Source organism: Harpia harpyja, chromosome 5 (genome assembly GCF_026419915.1).
Source record: "Harpia harpyja isolate bHarHar1 chromosome 5, bHarHar1 primary haplotype, whole genome shotgun sequence".
Taxonomy (NCBI): Eukaryota; Metazoa; Chordata; class Aves; order Accipitriformes; family Accipitridae; genus Harpia; species Harpia harpyja.
The window spans coordinates 70,861,633-70,886,260 of NC_068944.1; the positions used below are offsets into that span (position 1 = coordinate 70,861,633).

At 40.1% G+C, this 24,628-nt stretch overlaps 1 protein-coding gene across 1 annotated transcript in view; it reads left to right on the top strand.

Moving 5' to 3' along the window:
• The window catches only part of TG (thyroglobulin), a 158,675-nt gene extending 134,973 nt beyond the window's left edge, over window positions 1-23,702 (top strand). The window contains exons 44-48 of the mRNA XM_052786814.1: window positions 755-936; window positions 5,274-5,381; window positions 17,771-17,911; window positions 18,683-18,873; window positions 23,344-23,702. Coding sequence (XP_052642774.1) covers window positions 755-936; window positions 5,274-5,381; window positions 17,771-17,911; window positions 18,683-18,873; window positions 23,344-23,459 — 738 coding nt within the window. The 3' untranslated portion in view covers window positions 23,460-23,702. The remainder of the gene's footprint in view (window positions 1-754; window positions 937-5,273; window positions 5,382-17,770; window positions 17,912-18,682; window positions 18,874-23,343) is intronic.
• Window positions 23,703-24,628: the final 926 nt, after the last annotated feature.

The window sequence follows — 24,628 nt, forward strand, 5'->3', positions numbered from 1 at the left end:
CTCTGCTATCAGTAATTCTGCAGTGACATGGACACTCTACTCTGGGGCAAATGCCTTTATGTCTGAAACCTTTCCCGAGGCAGATCTCAGGAAAAAGGCATTTCACTGTAGGTGTCTCTGCAAGGCCCTAGCGTTATGAAGTTGGAAGATCATAGCTGTTACTTGCATTGGGATCTGGAGGAGGGGGATTTCTTTTCCAGGGCTAAGGCAGATATTATTCCAGAAGGGACCTAAATACAGGCCTTGTGGCAGCCACATTTCTTCGTAGGTGCTTCCAGAAGAGGCAGAGTGGTATATCCATGAAATGGCTATATGACATGTTCACTTCCTGGAATTTCCAAAGGAAAGGAGCAATATCTCCCTCTCTCCCTTCTAGTTTTCCTTCAGGGAGATCATCAGAAAGGCAGCATTGGGCAAACCTACAGTGGAGAACTATTCATGTGGACTACTTCTGTGAGAGCCAGAGAGGTTTCTGTAGTATTAGAGCTACATCAGCACAGCATGGTACCTATGATTTGGACTTACTAGATTAGGGATTCAATCCTATAGTATATTTTGAGGAAGCCAATACTGCTGGCTGGTGACAGTCTTGGGAAAGCAAAAGTAGGACTGTCCCCTACTTCTTGCCCTAGGAATCAGAGATCACAGCAGAGAGGACTCATTCCAGCAGAGGGAGAGCTGAGCCTGTATTGTTCCACTAAAAATGTATATTTTGGTTTTGTTTGTAAATTCCACATATGCATTTTGTTCTCAGAAATTTGAAGAAAGTCAAGGAAGAGCCAACAGCAAAACAGCCTTTTATCAGGCTCTGCAAAATTCTCTAGGAGGAGAAGACTCCAACTCATTGATTGAAGATGCAGCTACGTGGTATTACTCCCTCGAACACTCAACCGATGATTATTCATCCTTTTCCAGGGCTTTGGAAAATGCCACCCGGTAAGAAACTCATCTTACTACAACTGCGTGATTGGGGTTAAGCAACGTTTGTTTTGCTTATCTCAAGGGTGCATTTATATTCTGAAAAACTTGAGAAATTCTTATGCAAATGAATAGAAAATGGGCAACATGATTTCATTTTCCATCAGGTTTCCAATGTCATTGGTAAACAGAAATTGAACTGATTTTTATGCTTTGTGAAAAGTTGGAATTGTCTTTCCTGAACTGTATATTAGATTTAGACTACTATTGCTTCGTGTACTCTTTTATGTCAAAGATGTCTTGGTTGTTTGCACACTCTGCATCAAATATTCCTTGAGTCCTCTCATCCCTGTGACAGTAGAAGAACTGATAGACTGGCTTTTATTCACAAACAGTCACCTAATTATACAGTTAGATACTTTTCCTAGTTTTTGGAAATTTGGAGAGTGGTCAAGTTTGAAAACTTTGATTTCAACAATTACATTAATTTTTATATTATGAAACCTGAAAAATATATTTCTTCAGAATGTCAGGCTTTCTGCAGGTGAGTATCCTGCATAAAACAGTGAAGCATTTGTGAATGTTCAGAAAAGTGTTCAGAAAACCCCATTCTGTGCATTGCTAATCTCCATTTTACCCATGACAGAAGAATCCCCTTAAGCTGATACATGTATTTACTTGACCCTTGTGTAATCATTTATGCCAGCGTGCAGTGATTGTATAATGTCATCCAATCTGCATTTTGCTCCCTTTGTGTATGGTTTCCCATGGTGAGAGAAAGCAGAATCAGGCAATAGGATGCTTCTGTAGGAAGTCTTGTGGAGGTGAAAGGAGAATACATGATATCTGACTCTTGCCTTGTTTGATCCATCAGGACACACTGCAGACTCACAGTGCCTCCCAGCCTCTTCCAAAGGAAATAGTTGTGAAGAAATGTCAGCAGCTGCATGAGCAACTTACACTGCCATACTTTGCATTGAAACATTGCAGGCAGGGACCGTTGGGAAGTGGAAGATGAGCAGTGGGCCATGTTCACGTCACCTAGTGTATATGCATAGATTCGACCCTTAATTGGGTATGGCATCAGGGTCCAGCAGTTCTGAATAACAGTCAGTTTGACGAGTTCATTGCCCTGTTGAACTAAGACTCCACAGCAGTCATGACACCTATGGTAGGCCATAGAGACTGGTGGGTATCTTTAGCTTGAGTCACATGGTGGCTTGGTCTGCAGAGTAGACTGTAGATTTTGCTCTCTCCCCCATGGGCAGCCAGTTTGCTCTAGCCAGTTACAGATCTTGAGCGGGGGGGTGGGCCTGTTTTTCTGAAAGGAGAAAAACTGAGAAAAATCTCCTTACCTCCTTTTTCCCGCCTCTGTGCAAACTCAAGGGCTGAATGTTTAAGTGGAACAGATTTTCAGAAAATGAATCAAAAAACTCTTTCCCTATTCCTGTCTCTGCTTCATGAGCAGATTCGTTATGAAACCTCTTTACATTTCTAAGATGGTGTGTTTTATAAGCTAGTGGTTTGAGTCCTAGTGTGCCCATCCAAGCTGTTTCACCTCTGTTCTGAACCGAGGCTTCACAGCTACAAGCTCCTGGTATCTGCACTGTCAGTGTTACAGCTTTCTGTCCCACTGTGAGCCTCTCCATGAGACCTTAGAGACAAGACTTTCCTTTCAGTCCTCCATCAGAGTTGCAGGGCATTGCTCCAGAGGAGCCTCAAGGAGCAGGAGATGAACAGAAGCCAAGATTCACTTGGAAACCTCTGATCCAAGACAGTGGTGACCAAATCTGTTTGGGGAAAGTTTCTGGGTGGTCCAGGTGTGCAGGTGCATTGAGGTTGTGGATTAAACAAGCCAGAAGGCTGTGGCTTGAGCTTTGTGCCATTTATTGAGTCTTGCACCGTGCTGCATTTGCCCTGCCTCGTAGCCTGTCCCAGGGACAGGCCACCCATCATTGCAGCGTCTGGGGCCACTGCATGCAGCATGCATGGAAGTGCTGCGGTTCATGAGCATTGAAGCCAGAACTCTTCCTCAATCTCTTTCCATCACCACCATTACCCATGGAGCTATAATTTTTTAGTCAGATCAGTAAGGTTTTTAAGCCATAATAAACCACTGAAGGACTTAAATTTTAACCCTTCTTCCCATCAAGAGACACCTCCATAAGGAGCTGTTATAACACAGGGCTGTCACATTTGATCATCCACGTTCACCCCAGGGCTCAGCATGGTGCAAACACTGACTTTTGCAAAGCTACGACAGCTAGCTCGCTTGCAGCAAGAATATGATACACAAATAGCTCCTCCGGCTCTCAGCATCCGAGCACCCCACAGCAGCCTCATGGGCATAGGGATTACCTGCTTTTTTATGATAATGTGGCAAATGACTTGGCTAAGGAAAGAGGTGAATGGCTTAAAGAGTGACCATGAGCAAGGCGAAGGATGAGTAGTGAAACCAGGGCATCTGATGATAATCCTTTGCTTTAAACACTTTGGAAATTTCTTCAGCTACAGCAGAAAGGGAGGGGAGACAGCAGTTACAGAATGACAGTCACCTACATCAGTATCATATACACAGTGGAGAAAAGAGGGGTTTGGTTCTGCTTTTTTGGTGGTTGGTTGGGTTTTTTTGTTTTGTTTTGTCTTGTTTGTTTTTTTTTTTAACAAAAAACTTACTACTGGCATAGATGTGTAACCCAAGAAAAGTTCCATGTCAGGAAGTTATAATGCATTGCTAAAGCTTTAACAGGATTATAAAGTGTGAGGAACCAACATAAGTGGTTGTTATAAACTACATACATTGTGCATATTTTGTGGTTTTAAAATATTTCCACTTTAAAAATTGTTTTAGCTGCAATTCTCTGGTATTTTTCCCAGGTATAAAATGAGTCTTTTTTTTTTTTTTTTTTTAACTCTGGTATTACATGCCTGTAAGAAAGAGCCATTTTATTTTTGTGGTTACTATTTTTTAAATTTTTTTTTTACTTCCACAGAATAGCTGACTTTTGCCCCCCATAGCACCAACTGAGAATCAGTTTTAAGTGGTGAAATGTATCTCAAAGCATTTCTCAAGAGCCAGTGCTCTCCACAGACTCCCTAGTATTCAAAGACCATCTGCTCCTCTAAAACCCCATGCTCGTAGGCATGTGAAGAACAGTAATTTTCATTTCATATGGGTGTTGTCAACCATAACTGTCAAAGAGTATTGTGGTCAGTCAGCCCATAGCTTGTGGTCTCACAGATGGGCTTAAAATAAACTCTGCTGAACAAAGATAACTACCCAAACAGTGCCTTTCATAATCATACCAGTTAAATATAGCAATGTGTTTTTATGCTTCTCTGGCACTGTTCTTTCTTGCCATCATTCTTTTTTTACCTACCAAGTTTGAAAAAGCAGCTACTGTTTCAGATTCACTAGACTGAGAACTGAAACCTCCACTTCCGCAGCAGATATGTTTGTGTGTGCTCATGTAGTTATGGATATATAAACACACAAAGAGTGTGCTGAGTCTTTGGGCACATGTAGAATGAGAAGTGATGATACGTGTATATATAATATTGCCTTGAGGAATCATAATGCGATATCTTGCAGTAAGGTGTCCTGTTTTCTGCCTGCCCCTCTTGAACTGCTTGTGCTCCTTCCAGCTACTGCCTACCCCAACTTCTAGCCCCACTTCTTGGGGCAATGGAAGCTAGGCAGCTTTGGATACATTTGCTTCACTCATACCTTTGCATTGCAATACCTGGTGATAAATTTAACTATCTCATTGTACTTTTCTTGTTTAACCTTTCTCTCCCAGACATACTGCACCAGTTATTCCATGCTGTTGAGCCCTGCCAGGGGCCCTGCAGGATATCTCCAAAAGTGGTCTCTTACCTCTTCCAGCTCTGGAAACTCTACCCCCAAAAATAACACGGATCCAAATGCAGAAATGATATTATTGATCCTTAACCCAGGAAATGTATAAGTCCTTCTACTAGATGCCATTGCAACCTAGTGGTGCCAGAAGAAGGAGTTTTATATTATTACAAGCATGGGCCCCCATAAACTAGAGTAAAATGGGATTGGTTTTTTGGCCGGGATACTCCTTATGTGCTAGATCTGGTTTATTTAGTATCATTACCATTGTTCAACACTCCATAAAACAGCAATTTTAGTGAATTCTAAGCTGTACTGAACTCCTAGAGGGCAAATGGGGTTTCCCTCAGTGGACTTGAAGGCAGAGATGTGAGCTGTTTTGGAAAATTTAAAGAACACTATCAATATAGAGAGAGGTCTGTTGGTTGTGGGGTTTTTTCTTTCCTTTTTTCTGTTATGTGACTGTGTCTGTTCCCTGCTCCTCCTTTTTTATCAGTGACCAGTTTATCACGTGTCCCATCATAAACATGGCCAGTCACTGGGCTGCTGCCTCCAGAGGAAATGTCTTCATGTACCATGTACCCGAGAGCTCCTCACAGAGCAGGTAAGGAGGCATATTTTATTATGTTTCTTGGATTTAGAGTTTTCAAAACCAGAGCTGTCTGCTTGGGCACCCTGTAGAGTAAATGGATAGATGTAGGTACCTCAAATAAACAGTTCAGGTTAACAAAGGACTGATTGGGCTCTAATAGATTATTTCTTTCCATTGACTATATAGGAATGCTGTTTCTGAACTGAGGCACTTCAAGTTAGATGTCTAAATTAAGTTTCCCTTTTTCAACTTACCTACCTTTGCCATTTCCTGATAGCCTTTTAGATTTCTACTTTATATCTGATAAATCGCCCACAAAGAACCAGAAGGTAGTCTAAGTCATCAGGAGTCCACAGCTCTCATGATAAATGGGATAACATTTTCTAAGGACTCAACATTAATTTAACACTGCCCCCTTTTGAAGTCAGTGCAGTTGTACCACAGTTCCACTGCCTGGCCTTCAGTGTGGACAGGGTCTGGGATTTATTCCTTCCTGCTCCAGCACCGTGACTTGTGATCAGCCGACAGACTGTCTCATGGGAGGGAAAGTACTTTTGAACAAAACCATTTGCAGACGCAGGCTCTATGTCGTCCTTCATGTTAGAAGCTTACTTGAAAAATTTTCAGCAGGAGAAGCTGTATGATATTTTAGACAGAAAGGTCTAAAGGCCTGTGGGAGATGCAGATGCCTTGTTCCCTTGGGCGCAGAACAAGCTGGTAGTCAGAGACTATTAAGGTGACCCTCCTTGGTTTTATTTTAGACCCAGCTCCTTCCAGAAGTCAAGATGAGACACAGGTTTGCAGGCAGTGGTCAGCACTTTGGGCTGCGATGTGACACACAACAGTAGCTCCTGGTCCCTTGCTCTCAAAGGCTGAGTGATCAGAAACTGCAGTGACAGTAGCCCCTCCTGTTCCCGAGGTGCACACATTAGGGCAGCAAATCACACAGGGATACTTACCTTCTAACTGTTTCCTTACTGAGAGAGCAGCGCTTGTCCCCTGCTTCCTCTACTGTCCCATACCTCTCTCCAGGAAAGATTTTTGAGACCCTTTCTTTATCTGGAGGCTTTCTCCAACAGGGCTCAGGCGAGGGACAGCGAGTTCCTACTGGCACCATCTGATACTGTGAAGTTCCCTGTGAACTACTCCGTATTTTTCCTTTTCTGATAGCGTAGTGAAAAAGCATTTGAAAGAAACCAGCCAAGATCTAGGTTACAGATGAAGGCCATTATGCTGCGGTAACACAGGCGCGCTTTCTTTTTAGCAGAGAAGTTAATCCTCGGGGAGCCGTTATTTCGCTGGCAGCTCCAGCGGGAATGTTCGCAGTGCTCCATTTGGCTACTGATAGGCTCAGATAAGTGACTTTTACAAGGCTCCAAACAGGGCTGAGCTATGGTATGACAAAAATCCAGCCACACAAAAAGAAAAGATGTGTTCTCAAATTAGCTAGCAAGTTTTCTCTTGCTTTGGAGAATGATAGTGACTCAGTCATCTATGATAAGATCTTATTTGAAAGTAGATGAAATAGTACTTATACAGCTTAGACTCACTGGCTTTGAGGCAGTGATTTTGAATTGATGAGAATTTCCTGTTCCTATTTAAGATTTCTCTTGTGCTCGTGTTATTTAGCTCTCCTCACACTCTCCAGTGCAGTAGTAGTTTATGTAGCACTTAGCTACACATTTTAATAATATTTATGTTGTCAGTTGTCTCCTAAGCTAGTTACTTTAAATTTTAGTTCAAAACTTATTAGTTTGCTTTTTCATAACCCTCTTTAAAAGAACAAAAAAGCCAGTGTGCTGTCTGAAACTTGTGGGAACCTGAGGCAGAGGTTCAAATGCCTTAGGCAAAGCCACTTGCAAGGAGAAACGGGCCCAAATTGGTATGCTGCATTTACATTCTTACTCCTTTCATCTTTAGTCATGCTTAAGTACCATTAAAATAAATGTTTAGGTTACAAAGGGAAGCACTTAAACAGAAATTGCAGAATTCAGCTTGTCCGTGTACCAGAGGATCTCATTTGACACTACGGCGTGACTATTTATGAAGTGATACCCTCATTTTCCCAAGGGACCACACACTAGGTCCTCTGCTGAATGTGCTGCTAGTTTTTTGTTTAAACGTTGTTGTCATTCATTCCTAAATGAATCTTTCCTTATTCTTCATCCCAGTTTTGCCATGTGACCTCACCCTCCCTACAGCATTTCCCCCTCCATATAGTATACGTGCACTGCAGGCTGGCCAGCAGCCTCACTGCATGCCAATGATGTGATCCTGTCAAGGGTAGGAGCTTCGCGTGGGAGAGTGGCCTTACCTGCCACAAACTGAGAAACCATCAGTACTCTGAAACCAACAAAACACAGCGTTTGGGATTATTATTGGTGATTTGCCCTACCAGATTCAAACCAATGAAGTACATGGAACAGCCTTCAAGTATAATACAAACTAATCTTGGGGAAAGATCTGGCAAGCATGTCACCAACTCCCAAGGGACTTCCAAGGGAGTAATGAGTCCTGACAGTTCTCAAGTTCTTCTTTGAAAATTGTGACTCTTCTTAGGAGGAAGAGCAGAGGCAGATACTCTTCCAAGTAACCTACAGCTTAGGCTGGAAGGTAAGATGTGTGGGTTTGAACTTGCTCAGCAGAAGTGAGAGTTGAATCTGGGGCCCTGCAAACACTCTAGCTGTTAAATTCCTGAATAGAAGAACCCTGTTACAGCCATTTCTTTGTGTTAACGAATGCAGTAACCAACAGTATGCTTTGCACATAGTAGTCATGTAAAGGATATTCTGTGAGTATACATACTGGATCAGATCTCCCTCAATGTACTGTATCTGGAGGAACACCTTGTTAGAAATTCCCGATCACTCATAGGCATTTGACAGAAAAATGGTATCTTGGCCCGTCTGATATTGAATCACAACTTGGTTTGCTGAGATACAGTCCTCTGCTTGTAAAAATGGAAACTGCTACAGTATTATGTCCATAGGGTAACATAAGAGATAAAATAATGATTTTTTTGGTCTTTGGTGTCTAAATTCTTCCTAAGATATCAGTTTACACAGGATATGGACCTTTCCCTCTTTTTGTTATCTATATCATAAAGATGATGATGATAATATAATTATATATTATCTATAATAACTACAAATAGCTACCTCACATGGGTATTGGAAAGAGTACATTAAAGTAATATTGTGTTCAGATAACTACAACAATGGAAGACTATTTACTCTTAGGTAAAATATTCTGGCTGGGGAAATGGCCATTCACTAATTAAGATAAGGCACAGTATAGCAACACATTCTCCAATTTCTACCCTGTTACCTCTCTCCTACTTTATGTGTGTCTCCCAAAATGTGTAACAGAACAGAGAGTTAAAATGCAGAGATGAAAAAGTACTGGTATTTCCTCTTGTTTCACATGGAGCAGTCCAGTCCCTTAATAACTCACAGCAAGATAAACAAGAGGGAGGGAGAAGTCAGCCAGTAAAGACAGACCCAACTGCAATGATGCGAAGTAGACAAAAAGTTATTAAACAGGGAGGAATTTTTACCAGTAAAGTCAATTAGCAAAAGTTTGTCTCACAATTGGATGTTTCCAAAATGTATACACATACACACATTCAAGCACGCATAGATACAGGGGTAGGATTAAAAAGCCCACTCTAAACTGATGTCTATGACATATGTGGAAAATCACATAAAACCATGAACTGACAGTTTTCATATAGATGAATGGATCTTGCAGAGAGCAAACTAATATCTCCTTCCACGTGGTAGCATTCTCCCGAGCTTGGCGTGACACCATGTCTGCTTTAGTCTTCAGTTCCCCTTTGAATAAGGAGCGGGATGTGTAGCCAACTCCTGCATTAATGATCTGTGGTAAAAATATATACATAACCTTGATGCCATTTTCTCACTCTCTTTTTGAGAACACTTAGGCCGTGGAGTAAACATTTATTCTAAACAATGTGGGAGGAATGTGACTGCTCAGCATTCCCTAGGATTAGTGAGGAGGGCTGGAATATAGCTTTAGTTACAGTAAAGAAGTATGTGATAGGAGAAGTATGTTTTGACAAGGATAATATTATTAACTGTACAAAGATTTGCCTTGTTAACCCTTCAAGAGGTTTCTGGGTGATTTTTGCATATTATATGAAGTAGCACTGCTTGCCACACCAGCATATTTTCCAAGTCATGCTGTGGTGCCAAATGTGCTGTCTTAAAGATGGTGGATAAAAATCAGTCCTCTGCTCACTGAGAAGGCCAGATCATCAGCTGCAGCATGATGGCAAAGCATCATTATTGTCATTGAAGGGGTCTAAACTGAGACTTAATGAGGCTCTATCTTATATTTATTAACATTACCATAAAAATTGTCACAGAAGCTTTTGTTAACTGTTGTGTACTGGACAGATTCATCCAAGATTAATGAGCTGCTGTCTGGTTTGAGTCATTTTAGTTGGGGCTGTCTTTACCTCCTGACTATGCGCTCTTGCGTATGTTGGTGTGTGTTGTTAAAAGACTGCTCTGTGCCAATGCTCACATAGTTGGCTGGATTTTGGTGACACTTTTTATGATTCTTGTAACTGACGGTGAGAACTCCTGACTGATAAAAAAGAAAAATGTTTGTGTATAAACTACGTGAATTATTTTTGTTTTCTATTTATTATATATGCTGTGGTAATTTTAGCTATTCTTAATATCTCATTAATTAAAGGAGATTTTTCTACTCTTCTGATTTTGTTATAATCATATGCCCGTCCTTTAACCTGTCCACCACTTGTTGTCCACTTGAGGCTCTCCTCCTGACTGTAGTTGTTAATCCATGAGTACCAACACCCCATAGGTTGGGGGGCCACAGCGTGAATTGGGTGCTGTGGAGGCAAACAGAAAGTTATGCCTCTGCACTTCAGAGAAACTCATCTAAACACAGAAGGCAGGTAAGGCACCAGAGAGGTTGTAACAAGACGATAGGATGCACGCTGCCTCCATAGCTGGGCAGGTACCACAGTCGCCTTAGGTAGCTACATACACTTGCTGCAACAACAGCTTGTCATTTTTCTCTGTCAAGCTGTACTCCCAATCATCTCCTAAACGTTGTTGTTTTGCTCTTCTTGTTGGAATTACTTCTCATCCCTCTGGCCTTATCCATTGCGTTACGCCATCTGTAGCTATGAAAACACTCTCCCACTGATTCAACCACATCACGCCATTCTCAAATCTTTAGACAATTTCTGTGTCACTAAAGGCTTGAGGTCTAGACAATTTGTTTTTTCTTCCCACAGAGTGGTTTAGGGGCCTTTATCATTCAGTAGATTTTTCAGATTTTGGAAATTAGCCATAAATATACAAAGGCAAAGTACCAAGCTCAGAAAAAGCAGAAATCAGCTTTAAGTTAACCAAAATTCAGCTAAAAGACTTGGAAAAGTACAAAGCAATTTTCGGAATGGCATGTGCTGTACTGCAACAGGTTGTTCCCACAAAATGTAATCTAGAAGATAAGCACAAAGTCCATATATTTAGAGAAACCTTCCTTTGTGCTCTGGGGTCTTTGGGTGGACTCATCACCTTTTTAAGGAAATTAATCCATTCATTCAGCTCAGGAGTAGGCATTCTGAACAACTGCTTGAATTTCTGTTCCCCAAAGATGCCCTCAAGCTTCAACATGCCTATTACTAGGTTTTTAATGCACTAATTCCCTGACAAAATTCTCTAATCTGTGTTATTTTGTTTTTCAATTAATATGAGCTTTCAGGTTCTTGAATTTATTATCTGCTACTTCAGTTTTATTTTCTTCAGTTGGCACAGCTATAATGCAAAGTAGAACATTGCGTGTATTGGGAGTAATCCAAGTGAAAAAGACATAGCAAACTCCAGGATACTTCTGCAAGTCACATGTATCTATAGGGCTTTTTTGGTACAAAGGTGGATAAACTTGGCAGTTTATCCTCTTAGGAGTTAAGCTTTTTCCATATGTCCTGATTTTCCTGAAAAGAAGAAAGAAAGAAAAATGTTCATCTGTTTTTCACATGCTTTCCCCCATTTGTCTGGCAGGACTTTGTAATGTGAGGAGACACGATGAGCCAAATGCATCCCCAGGACTGCAGAGGTCACACCAGGCCTTACATTGGCTCATTAAATTTCTATAAATATCCAGCTATCCTTTGCATTTTTTTCTCTCTGCAATCATGTACCATTTCCTTTTCTAAGATGTGTGGTTATATATATTTTTTTTGTAAATTATTTTTGCTTATCATTGAAATGAACATTTCAGTCCAGGCGAAGTGCAGTGTTGGTAGGCTGCTCCTCTTCCATGACATGGATGAGATGGTGCCTGTTAACAGCCTAAGGTACTTGATCACACTCTGGAAATCTGCTGGTATTAATATGAAGAGAATGTAGATGTGTGCAAATAACCACATTTAGTACTTCCAATACTCCCTGGAAAAATTTATTTTAAATTCATTTATTGAAAATAAACACAGAAATAGACAACAAGATCATGCAGTCAGTGGCATTTTATATATAAATCATGTCCTCTTCTCCAGGGACATGGTTGTTATGAAATCTTATCTTGACTCAAATCAGCAGATTTATCACCAACTCTGTGAGTCGGGATTTCATCTGTGCTGTTGAATCCAATCAGCATGTAAATGACCTATTCTCACTAAACCCAAGTGACAGTGGATAGGCGTTTTGTTTTGTTTTCCTAGTTCGTAGTGATAGGCCAATGGGATACTGAACGGGGTCTTGAATATGAGGCTAGGAACTCTAAACCATGATCCCATCTCTAACACAAACCCTTTCACAGAATTGTTAGAATGAGCAGTTATGCTCATAAAAGTTTACGTTTAAAGTATTAATGGTTTTCTTATCTCACAAATCTGTTGCAGATCACCAATATCTGCTAAGTTTAGTGACTAACATGAGCTTGAGTATACTATTTCTTCTACATGTCTCAGACAATCATTGTAGCTGGAACAAAATGAACAGATCTCTCTGTTTCATCTCCTGAAGAGACTGGGTTGCAATGCTCTAGCTGAACTGAAAGATTTGTGCAGGCATTGAAGAAGGAGTTGCCCGGTAGACCATTTATGACTAATGATTCTACTGTCCCCAATGTGATGGGGCTGGGAACTTAAGCCTCTGAAGTTATCTGCTTAGGTTTTTGGGTTTTGCTAGGCCTAGCTTACTGGGCTATGTAGCCTGGCTTCATATCACATAGGGTAATGAGAATTCTGGCCAACATCTCTAGTCAAAGCTGGGGGACACACTGAAGATCATTTGAGGATGTAGTGGGTTGACCCTGGCTAGATGCCAGGTCCTACCAAAGCTGCTTTATCACTCCCCCTGCTCAGCTGGACAGGGGAGAGAAAATTTAATGAAAGGCTCATGGGTCAAGATAAGGACAGGGAGAGATCACTCACCAATTACTGTCATGGGCAAAAAAGCCTTGACTTGGGGAAATTAGTTTAATTTATTGCCAATCAAACTGGAGTAGAGTAATGAGAAATAAAAACTACATCTTAAAAAACGGGCTGCAGGGGAATCTCTGCTCCAGCGCCTGGAGCATCTCCTCCCCCTCCTTCTTCACTGACCTGGGGGTCTGCAGGGCTGTTTCTCTCACATGTTCTCACTCCTCACTCCCACTGCAGTTTTTCCCCCCACTTCTTAAATACGTCCTTCCAGAGGCGCTACCACCATCGCTGATGGGCTCAGCCTTGGCCAGCGGCGGGTCCGGCTTGGAGCCGGCTGGTATTGGCTCTGTCGGACATAGGGAAAGCTTCTAGCAGCTTCTCACAGAAGCCACTCCTGTAACCCCCCCGCTACCAAAACCTTGCCACGCAAACCCAATACAGGATTTTTCAGGCTTGGGCTTGAGAAATATGGTTGCTAGACTATATTTGTTCCAAACTTATCATTCATTAAAAAAAAAACCAACCAAAAAACCAAAATGCCAAAACAGTATCCCTTGTGAAAAAGGGAGTGCTTGTGTCATAAAATGACAGTAGATTGAGTATATAAAATTGTATAAAAAGCAGTATGAAGAAAATTGGCTAAAATTGTTTGTATGAATGAAGATAGAATGAATTTTGAAGTGAAAATATCAATTAAATTCCTCCCACATACTATTTAAGATGTGGTGTCAGGTTCTTCAGTAAGCTTTATGTTTCCATTTGTGTGGTTCTTTTGCCTAGTTATCAGTAAAAAAATTTAAAGCACAAAAAGAAAATGAAACTCATGTCCACACATTAGTTTCATGTTCTGGACCATATATATTAGAAAAACATTCTGTTAATAGTTATCTGTGCTTTATGAGGACTAAAATATCTATCGTTATTTGTCAATACAGCTAAAATGATTGGTAAATAAATAACCCATTGATATGTTCACTAATGACAAACTGATTCTTCTTCAGCTTGCTTTTTCATCCTGGGTAATTTACAGATAATGCTGGCTGAATTTTAGCTAGAGTTATGTTTATCTTCTTACTTTTAATTTTAAATGATTGGATAGCAGTGGGAAGTTTGGTATTTTGGTATTGTATAGGATGTCATTTGAATTTTGAGTTAATTTACATTGGCTTCTATCTGTGTGTAGAGTTTTAAAAAAGAACCAAAAACTACATTAAGCCAACTAAGAATAGAAGCTGTGACTCAAAAGGCTTTGAGATTAGTTGAAATCATTACACTGGGAGACTAAGGACTATTTTTAAATGAAAGAAAAAAAAAAGAGAAGTGTTAGGCTACAGTCAGTCATTAATCATCAAAATGAGTTTCCAGTTTTAAATAATTAGACAGATCTAGAACAAGGACAAAGTTCAAAATGGGATGTATGTCCTAATTCGCAATGGATCATTGTGTGAGGTCTCTGCAGCTCCAGCTCTAAGTTGTTCATTCAGTCCTTATGTAGAATAGCATGGTGGTCTGCCAGATCATATTCTGTTCTGCCTGCCATGATTATGGATAGCTATTAATGACAATTCCATTTTGCAAACAAAATTTTTAGGTTGTTGTTGTTTGAATTTTGTTGGCTTTTGTGGTTTTTTTTTTTTTTACTGTTCCAAAAGCTTGTGGTTAAGATATTCACTTCAACTGTTGGAAATCTGGATTTACATTTATGCTCTGTTTGATTTGGAACAAGATTTTGAACCAAATCAACCATAACCTGGGTATTTTTGTTCTAAATTCTGACCTTCTCATCTTTTAATCTTCCCTGTTGAACCTGTTCTTTGTATGCAAAAGTAACCACAGTTCTATAGAAAGAGCAGTGGAGTATCTGATGGCTAAGAAATCACTTTCTCTCTCTTACTTGGAAAATTTTAAATGGAAACTCCATCTCAGGCTTAAGGAAAATTTTCTCAGAACTAATACCTTCCCAATTAAATGGGTTGGCACTGTATAATGAAAATTCCCAGCAAGTGATATTTCAGGGTCTGCTGTTAAATTATTGGCTATGAATTTCACAAAGTTTCTGATTTTACCACCTGTTTTTCTGTAAACTGGATAACTGAACTCCAGTAGTGCCTCCTTCTGAAGTGAAGTAATAATTCTTCAAGGGGAGCTCACTTTTGTGTGAACGAAGTGGTAGGGTCTGGCTCCTGGCTTCCCCATGGCTCAATTTACCAGACCATCATACTGTCGCACAAGAAGAGCTGTGAATCGCTTTCAAAAAAAGTTGACATCCTAAATAGAAAGGTGTACACAGAAGATCTGAAGCGATACCTTTGCATGAAGTACTAGTCCCATGAAGTCACCAAAGCCAAGATTTCATCCTTATATGTAACTACATTCACCGCTGTTATTAAAATTATAGATCTGTTCCTTGAAAAGGGTCTTCTGTAGGGGAAGTTAGTTGCTATTGGTTTGTATTCCGTAAAAACACTTTACAAATCCCTTTCGTCATTGTCTCTGCAGTCCTCCCTTTTATCAAACTGTCCTCTGAAGTCCAGCAGTTGCTGGGCTCTACATTTCCCTCTTTAGAGTTGATGCTGTTGAGTCACCTATATGGCACCCTGGGGTATCAGGAGTGCAGTTTGGAGCAGCTCGGGAAATGAAAACCTCCCTGCAGAGCTAGCAGTGTACAACAGCAAAGCTATATGTGCTTGTCTGTCACTCCTCTCTTTCTCTCACTACACTTTTCTTCCAGTGAAAAAAGTGTCACTACCTGGTGCTAGCTTGAATATGCTCAGAGCTCCTACAAGACTCCAAAACCCTTGTTTGGGTATTTCTGGCCCTTTTGCACTCCTCTCTGGCAGTAACAGATGGTGATCCGAGTTTGAGGGAGGAGACAGAACTGTTCCCCTGATAGTGGCCATCTAGATGTTTCACAGTGGTCTTTACTGCTTTTCTGTGTGTGTGCCTGTTTCCCCTCTTAACCTTATGTTTTCTTTCTCATCCTCTTACTGTTGATACTCGCTGGCCAGGGTGTGGTAATATCAACCAGAAATGTTGAAAGCAGCCCATGAAATTGTAGTTTTGTACGACTTTATGTCTCTGTATCAAACCCATTCCAGTTGTACAAATAATTTCAATCCTAGTAAGTTCTCTGTTTAGGAGTTTGCTGAATTTTAGTTTGGGCTGTGACCTTAACAGTTTTCACCTCTAGAAACATGTGGGCTGAGATCACAGTCTCATTTGGAGGGAAACCCTCAGTCTCAGCTCACTCGTTTTAGATTTAGAGCTAAGTTCACCTCTGCTATGCCTTCCCTAACTGGGTACATTTGTCCCTTCATTGCATCTCAACTAATTTCATGTCCTCTCTTCTATTCAAAAGTGACTCTTCATTGAAAAGAAAATAGCTCCTTTAAGTATATAGTACCTTTGCTGCAATACTGACACTAAACATTGCTGTAATATACTGGGCCAAGCAAATTATTTTTAAAGCAAAATTATTAAACTATGATCTTGCTTAATCCTTCTATAAACATTTGGGGAAGAAAAATATGCTTTAATCTTGTTTCAGTTCTACTTTTTTTTGGTGAATAATCTGTGAATAATTCACTTTCCAGATGCAAAGTATTACTGAGGTATTATGATAAGACTAAGGAAAATACAACCAAAGATGTATTTCATTTAGAGGGTTGTGTGTTTGTTTTTCAAAATAGAGGCTTTGGTGCCACCACTCATAAAATGTGAAGGACTCATCTTGCTTTCAGCCCACCTGCCCATAACGGTTTGAATGACAAGCCTTGTTCCATTAGAGGTAGTATCAGCATCGTATCAATGCTGCTGTCCAAAGAAAAAATATTTTCAGGTGTGCTACCTTTTGACAACAACCTCTGCAGCTACTGTAGATGAAATCTTGCTGAGTGGATCTGGGATTTGTTTATTCCTACCTGGCATCTGTTCCTTCTCCCAGGTTCCCTGATGCTGTGTGCCTTCATGCAGCATTTAACGGAGTCAGTTAGACTTTTGTCTAAATGTGGGATACAGAAAACACAGTTGGACCATACCAGAAATGTCTCCTTCTGAGCTGTGGTTCAAAGCTACGTGTTGAGCATAGTTTAGTTATAATTTTCTTAGTAGAAGTTGGCCACTGTTTTTCTGCAGGACTTGAATATGTTGAGTTGTGTAACCTTTGTTACTAGCTCCTACAAGTGGTGTTGTCTTGCCTGGCCAGTCTTGTCTCTGAATTGTTGAAATATTCCTTATTATATGTGTCAATTATTACATGGAACTACACAACAATTGTTCTTTCTTAAATCTGATGCAAGTGATTATCTCAAGCTGTTTTGACTTGACTGCCATATAAAACTTGGGGAGAACAGACTGTATGAACCAAAACTACCCAGCCAGCAGAGAAATTGGATTAAAACTATGTCTAAGAGAAGTCTTCATAAACATCTCCTATTACATCTTTCCTTATCCAAAGATTTGGGGCAGAATCCTGGCCCCAATGAAGTCAATGGAAAAACTCCAACTGCTGTTAAGAAGGGCCAGGGTTTTATTCCAAGTCTGTGAAATAAACCATAATTAACCTTCCATCATGGCTGCCAGATTCCATGTCACCACTTGCTTCCACTTTCTGAATTTAATTTTAGTGAAAAATCTGTACAAAACTTAAGAGGCATTTAAGGAATAGCCAAGTGGCTTTCTGCCTCTATCACTTTCTTTTATATGCCCACTTAATTTAGAAAATGTGCCCTGCTGTCTTCCACAATTTCCTCTTGTAACAAATGTTAAAGACCCTGCATTAACTTAATCGCAAATTCTCTTGTTATTGCTTGCTCTTCTTTTATGTTCTAATTTAAAGAAGCCCCACAGCTCACCACACTCTAATTAATGGTCATTAATTATTTAAAACTTTGCTTTATTCTCTGAATTAAATGATCTCCCTTTCCCCCCAAATAAATAAATGGTGGTTTTAATTGTCTTTATATAAATATTTTTTTAGTTCAGGTCAGGAGCTCTTGCTGGACGTTCAGTATGCATTTGGACTGCCATTCTACCCAAACTATGAAGAACAATTTACTCTGGAAGAAAAGAGCCTTTCCTTGCAAATTATGCAGTATATCTCCAATTTTGTAAACTCTGGGTATGTATGTGACATTTAAAAATTGCTATGATTGCAGAGGAGGCAAGGAGTAGAGAGAATGTAGTCCAGATCCTGCCCTCACACAAGTAGCCTCCATTTCCTCTAGCAATCTGTAATCCTACAGAGGGGGCTTTAGTCAACACTGTGGGAAAGTCATGGCCAAGTTGTCAAGCAGATACCAAAGATCTGTAGTATGACACTTAGCTAGAAGTAACAGGAATTTTATCTCCATGGAGCAGCTGCAAATTCTACTTAAATATATGGGACTACGAAGGCCTTGGTGTTGTTTCCAGAGCTTAGTTCTAGGACCGCAATTCTGAAGTCTCTTGGCTAAGAGTTTCCTTATTCCCAGAAGAAAGGGGAAAGCACATGAAGACACAGTGCACCCTTTACCAACTACTCTGTGAATAACCCTCAGCTTTACTGTGCTGTGGGTGCTCGAGAATGAGGAGTATCCCTGGAAAGCTAATGTGGGGACTGTGACTCTATGTGCTTTTTAGAATACCTTGGGTTGTTTTGGGACCGAGGGCTGTTGAGGGTGTTCCTAAGCCTGTGTCTATACAGGTTCTGTGAACCTGTTCCTTAGGAAGTGAACCAGACTGACAAGTTACTGTCAGATGAGACACAGTGGATGATTCACCAGACTTGACAGAATTTGAACTCTGCTGGTCAGAGGGACAGGATACACATTTCCTTGACCTAGCCGATCTCCTTCTGCATTTTACTGTCCATGACATTGTTTTCTAATGATCATTTCTCCTGTTCCCTTAGAAATCCAAACTACCCTCATAGTTTCTCAAGAAGAATGTCAGGGGTGATGCCCCACTGGCCTATGTATCTGTCAAATGATGACAGCGATAACTACAAGGAGTTCACTGTTTCCTTGCTGACTCGTAAAGGATTGAAAAAAGCAGACTGTTCTTTTTGGTCTGATTATATCAGAAGACTGAAAGCATCCACAGGTAAGCAGAATGTTTCCTGTCATTAAATAAAACCTAAATTCTCTGCTTAATGTTTTCCTCTGACTGTAGTCCTGTTATATCAGTGTGGAAAAATACTCTTCATAAATTAAACATCTTGCATTGTCCAGGGTATATAGTTAAGACTCTCTGGAGACCGAAAGGATGCAACACTAAACAAATTTATTTTATAGCAGATAGTGTATAATAAAGTTTTGTTGTCCAGGGGTTAGACCTAGGGAAACCTTCCTGCAGTGATGATAGAAGATATGATGAAGCTGTATCTTCTAATAGTTTGCTCTCTATTTGCAGTCGTAATATAGATTTTGACTAAACTGGAAGACTAGGTATATGGGCCTCTTTTGTCTACTGAAAGCACCTAACATGAGAATGTTGAGATTCATATGACTTAGGAGGAGCACAATAACTTCTATCCACTGTAAAGTTGTAACTGAGGCTTTAGATATCTCTCACTATGGATCCTGCATGCTTTGACTTCACACTAGATAAGTTTCTTTGGTTTTTTATATCTGTGCTGGTTATGTCCCTTGTATTTCTCCTTTGTCTCCATAAATTTCCATGCAGCTGTGAGATTCCTTCAATTTTTCTTACTTTTTAGGACAGTAAAACCAACTCTGCTGAGATTTCAATCTGCTCCTCTGTCCTGAACTCTCAATTTATTCTGGTAAATAAAGTCCCCTTCATGTCTGTGTATCTTATAAATTAATTTGGATAGCCTCAAGAAAAGCAAACAAAACCATCCCTTTTTGGCATTCAGAGATGTTTTGAATTATTCTTGGAGGCCTGCAAGCTTACAAGTATTTTTTATGTCCTAAAGACTCATCTTCACAGTGAACACAGTCCAGGTCCTTCCTGCTTTGCAGGCAGCTGCACTTCTGGGAACAAAATGTACTCTCCAGCATACCAAGATACCCAGGCTATCTATGCCTGACAGACCACTTCAAATGGACTGAGGCTGATGTTTGAGTGACACAAAACTATAACGTCTCAGAACCATCAAGTTGGTGGTTCTGATACAAACACAAAGCATCAATGCTCTTGTTCAGGAGGCAGCCTGAATCATTACTCATGGTCTTTCTTCAAAAGTGGACTCCAGATTTTGCTGTAGGCCTTTTAATCAGTTTCCTGGTATCCCTCAATGTCTTTCAAGCTCGGAGGAGATATTTTGGTCTCTCTGATGGCTTTCTGCTGGTCGAGATATTCCTAATTTACAAAGCTTGATTCTGATGTTTAAACAGTCCCAAGTATAGCTTTTACATCTTTTGGGACTTCATCTGGCAGCATTATGGCTGTGTAATGCCAGACTGAGTGGAAGTCACAGCTCTGGCAGAACGACTGTTGGCCAAGCACCACGGACAGAGGCTATTCCCGGCTCTTACAGAAAATCCCCCCAAAAGGTGGGAAAATATCTACCAGGGCAGATTGTTTTTGAAACGGAGAAGGTTTAAAACCATCCAAACTGGCATAAGAACACAACAACATTCGTGTATGGGTCAGTCCGATGGTCTGCCTAGCTCAACATCCTGCCCTTGTCAGTGGCCAAAACCAAATACTTGAATGTTAAACATGAAAATTGAGAGAGGGAGAGAAAAACACACTGAAAGAGTTCACAAATGAGCCAAATTTTTGAAAACAAGCCACAGAGTGTGAGAGTTATGGAGTATAGATTGTCAAGGAGAAAGTTTAAAAAGTACATGTCAACATATTATTCTGCAAGCAGAAGTGAGTACGCCCTGCCTGCTCTTCAAGCCAGTATTTGCTTGGCCTCAGCACCATGGTAATGCAGCTACACAGTTGACTTTTACCAAATTCCATCTCATAGCAACGTTGGCTTGTCACCTTGCTTCGATAGTCATCTTTAGTCTTATCTCACACTGGAATACTGACACTTCTCATACAACTTCTACTTAAATAGGCATCACATCAAACCCACTTCTGCTCCAGACCTCAGCATGGGATGGTAACTTACAGAAACTCATGATGTGGGTTTCTTGATAACAATCTGAGCCCACCTCCTGTGAAAAAAGATTCATAATGTTCATCAGTTCAGCTAGAAGGACTGTATGAACTTCAGACGCTGATGGCTGAACACCCTCAATTTCTTTTTGAGAGGATGTTGTGCTGAAATTCATGCCAAAGCAGTGTCTGTCCATCAGTACAAGTTCATCGCTTGCATTGCTCCCCAAAATTACATTCTGCAGGAGTGGACAAGTGACTGTAGAATGTGTTCAGTCAAGAGAACTGAAATCTTTTTTTTTTTTTAAAGTCGCTAAACATAATGTTGCTGCTTGGTTGGTGTGCCTCGTGGCACCAGTGGTAGCTTGCTGTACCTCCCTTCAGAACTGAATTACTGCACCTCTGTTGTTACCTGACTGCTCCAGACTCTGTTTCTGGAGTGCTGCCAGGCTGTCGCATAGGATCCTGGCATGATATTGGATGCTAGATTTGAGAAAGCAATGCTGCAAGCCATTTTTGGATGATGTACCTTGCACTCCATCCTGAGGGGGAGGTATTTGTCAGTCAGCTACTGTGAGATCCGATCTAACACATACTTAGTGGAAAAAAGAGCAGTTTCCTGCCTTTCAATAATTATAAATCTTCATGATAGTGTTTTTGGATTGTATGATACACTGTTCATTCTGACTGCTGAGTCTCAGCTGTTGCATGTTGCAGTTTGTGGCCTCATGCCAAGTAGATGGAGTTTACAAGTGTGGCAGCAAGAGGCATTGCTAATGAAACAATCCAGTTTTCACGTCCAAGTGCAAAGCTGTAGAGGGTCTATTCTGATGCAGCCTCAACCATCTGTGATGAATCCTGTTTTGTCTGTCTCAACCCTTCCTTCAAATCAATATCTTTCCAGCTTCATATATCATCTGTGACCTATAAGCAAAAAAAAAAATCAACATATTTCAGTAAAATGGAGAAGAACTGGACAAACCAGTGATCATAAAATCTAACTGCAAGTGGCCTTTCAAAATCTTTTCTTGATCCTTTGTTTACGGCCATGTGAAATGTCTTGACTTAGAAATGTCAAATTAGGGATAACTAAAGCCTCAAAGCTCTATATCTTAGACCTTAGGTCTCAGTCCAGCAGAAAACTGAGTTATTCCTAAACTCATAAATTGCAGTTACTGGAATAAAGTCTCTCATATTCAGATCTCTTGTACAGATTAAGTTACATGTCTTTTAGGTTATTCACTGCTGGATCTAGAAGCTGTTGTGTACATATCCAGCTTAACTGTTACCTGTAATTTTCTTTCAATTTAGTAAAAATATTGTCCAAGTTGTAGTAGATGTTTCATTTTGTGATCAGACTGCAATATTTAATGACAGAATGTCTCATTTGGCCTGGTATATAATTGAAGATAATTTAACAAAAGTCATGTCATAAACACACTGATTCTTCATGGTATTTACTGACAGTGCCTTTACAAATTATGGAGGAAAGTTTGACTCTGTTTGATTCAGATGATCTATAAATCTGTTGAAGTTTTGTTTGAAACCAGTTTGTAAAGTTGGCATTTTGGGGAGCAGTTTACCTGGGGAATTATGAAAGTTATGGTGCTTGAAAAGGTTTGGATTTAGTAAATGGAGTTCCCATGGCTACATTTCAAAGACTTGCTTTATATTCTGAATTATGATGGTTTCCATGGGAAACATCAAAATGAGAAACAAGAGGAGTGGCCATTGTGGAAAAAAGCTGTGGATGGTTTTTTCCAGGGAACGTGTTAACAACTTGAAATTCAGTTAAAAACAGGAGCTCCAGAATATTTATGCATATTCAGACAGTATGTCTGAATGCTAAAATTCCCCTTGCATAGTGTGGTGCACTGTGCTGCCTAACAGTGATTCCCATTATAAGGGGCTTCTCACTGCATCCCAAACAGGTAGACTTGGATCCAGTCTACATCTCTTACTCATGTAACTGGTGTCTAAACAGAACCAGTCCTCCTAAAATAAGTGCCTCTGTAAGCAATGTTGCAACTGGGGAGAAGGAGATACCTTTAGTGTCTTCAAAGTGAAATCTTGTCTGCCTAACTCATGTGCCTAAATTTAGACATTTAGGCATACTTTATGTGTCCAAGTTAGCCAGACTGGACCCCACCTGTAGAAAATTCACAAAGTGTTCCCCACACTTTCTGCCTCGTAGGTAAGTATCAGGAGATAATACAAAAAAGAGAACAAGTCTTGCACAAGTGGAGTGCAAACTATTATGCATTCCAGTGGCAGTTATTTAAAGCATGCTGGAAGCATGATACTTAATTACCATTAGGTGATCTGCCATTACCCTAAAGCATTTTGCAAGTGGACTGCAAACTGAGAAAAATAGCTTCCTGAACATTTATAGCTGCATAAAAAGGCTCTGAAGTGTCATTGACTAAGTGTATACCTTCTAGCTTGCTGCATAAAGATATGACATTTATTTTAATCTTAATAATATTGTCTTTTCAGGAAGTGCAAGTAATGGAGAGCCATCTGCAGAAAACAGCCCTAGTGAAGCTCCCAGTGAAGGACTTACCACCCAGGAGAGCCAGCCACTGGGAGACAAGGTGGCTTACAGCAGATAGAAAATCACAGTGCTATTGGATGGGTTTGTCACACAATTGTACATCCATGCAACCATGTCACACCAGGTGAACAAGTTGCTTCCTTTAGTTAACTTTCTGAACAAGTACAGTAGACCTTTCAAGAAAGTAGTTTTTCAAGAAAATTGTTGAATATGGCACAAAATAAGCCCTACAGCTATTATTTTAGGTCAAAAGAAACTGTAATTTGAAAAATGAAGTATCAATAAAAACTGCAAAAACAGAACAAAAGTACTTGGACTTTATTTTTTGCAACTACCCAAATGCCAACACATTGTAGTATTACCAGACAGAAAAGGATGTACATTGAAACTCTGAGAAGACCCTTAGCTGATGAGGCTCAAATTTGCCAGATGTCATATCTGACTTGTTCTTTTTTATTACTCATCCTATCACAAGCTGCTGATAGGAGTGGGAGCCTGGTTTGGCACTCTGGAGAAAATTAAAAAGCTTGAAAATGGGAAGGGGTTGGATCCAGGAAGAACAATGTAAGAAGGGAATCAAGAGTATGCATTGAGTGTGTTCACATGAAGTCAGGCACCTGCACATGTTATATTCAGCTCATGATCACCTGTGAAATATGTATAAGACCATCTGGGTAAAGCACAACACACAGCAGAGATAATACAAAGCATATGTTAATTAAAGCTTAGAATGTGCTGTCCTTCAAACATTTATCTTTTGTAAGGAGAAGGTGAGATACAGAATAGTTTGGGAAGCGTAAAGAAAAGTGCATAGTAGGGTATATCTCTAATGGGTCTGAAGGTAGTTTGGGTTAGGTTGTTAATTTATTGCTGGGATCATTTGGCAACCGGCAATCCCCATTTGACAGGATATCACACACGTGTTCATGATACTTGAGAACAAAAAGTGAAACCAAGGTTGCCCTGAAACTAATAGGAAAATTTCCACTGATTTCAGTAGGACCCAAATTTCTTGTGCAGTGTTGAAATGATTTAATAAAACAACTCATAAGGTTTTGTTTGCTGCTTGGGACCTTTGCCAGTGCATTAGCAGATACTGCTGTCTGCCATGTATCCAGGTTTCCAAAGACTTTACCTAGCTAGAAGCAAAAGTGTGTAACACTCATAGTTCTTATACTTACATCTTGTTCAATAAACAATAAAAAGAACATAAGAATGAAGAAGCTT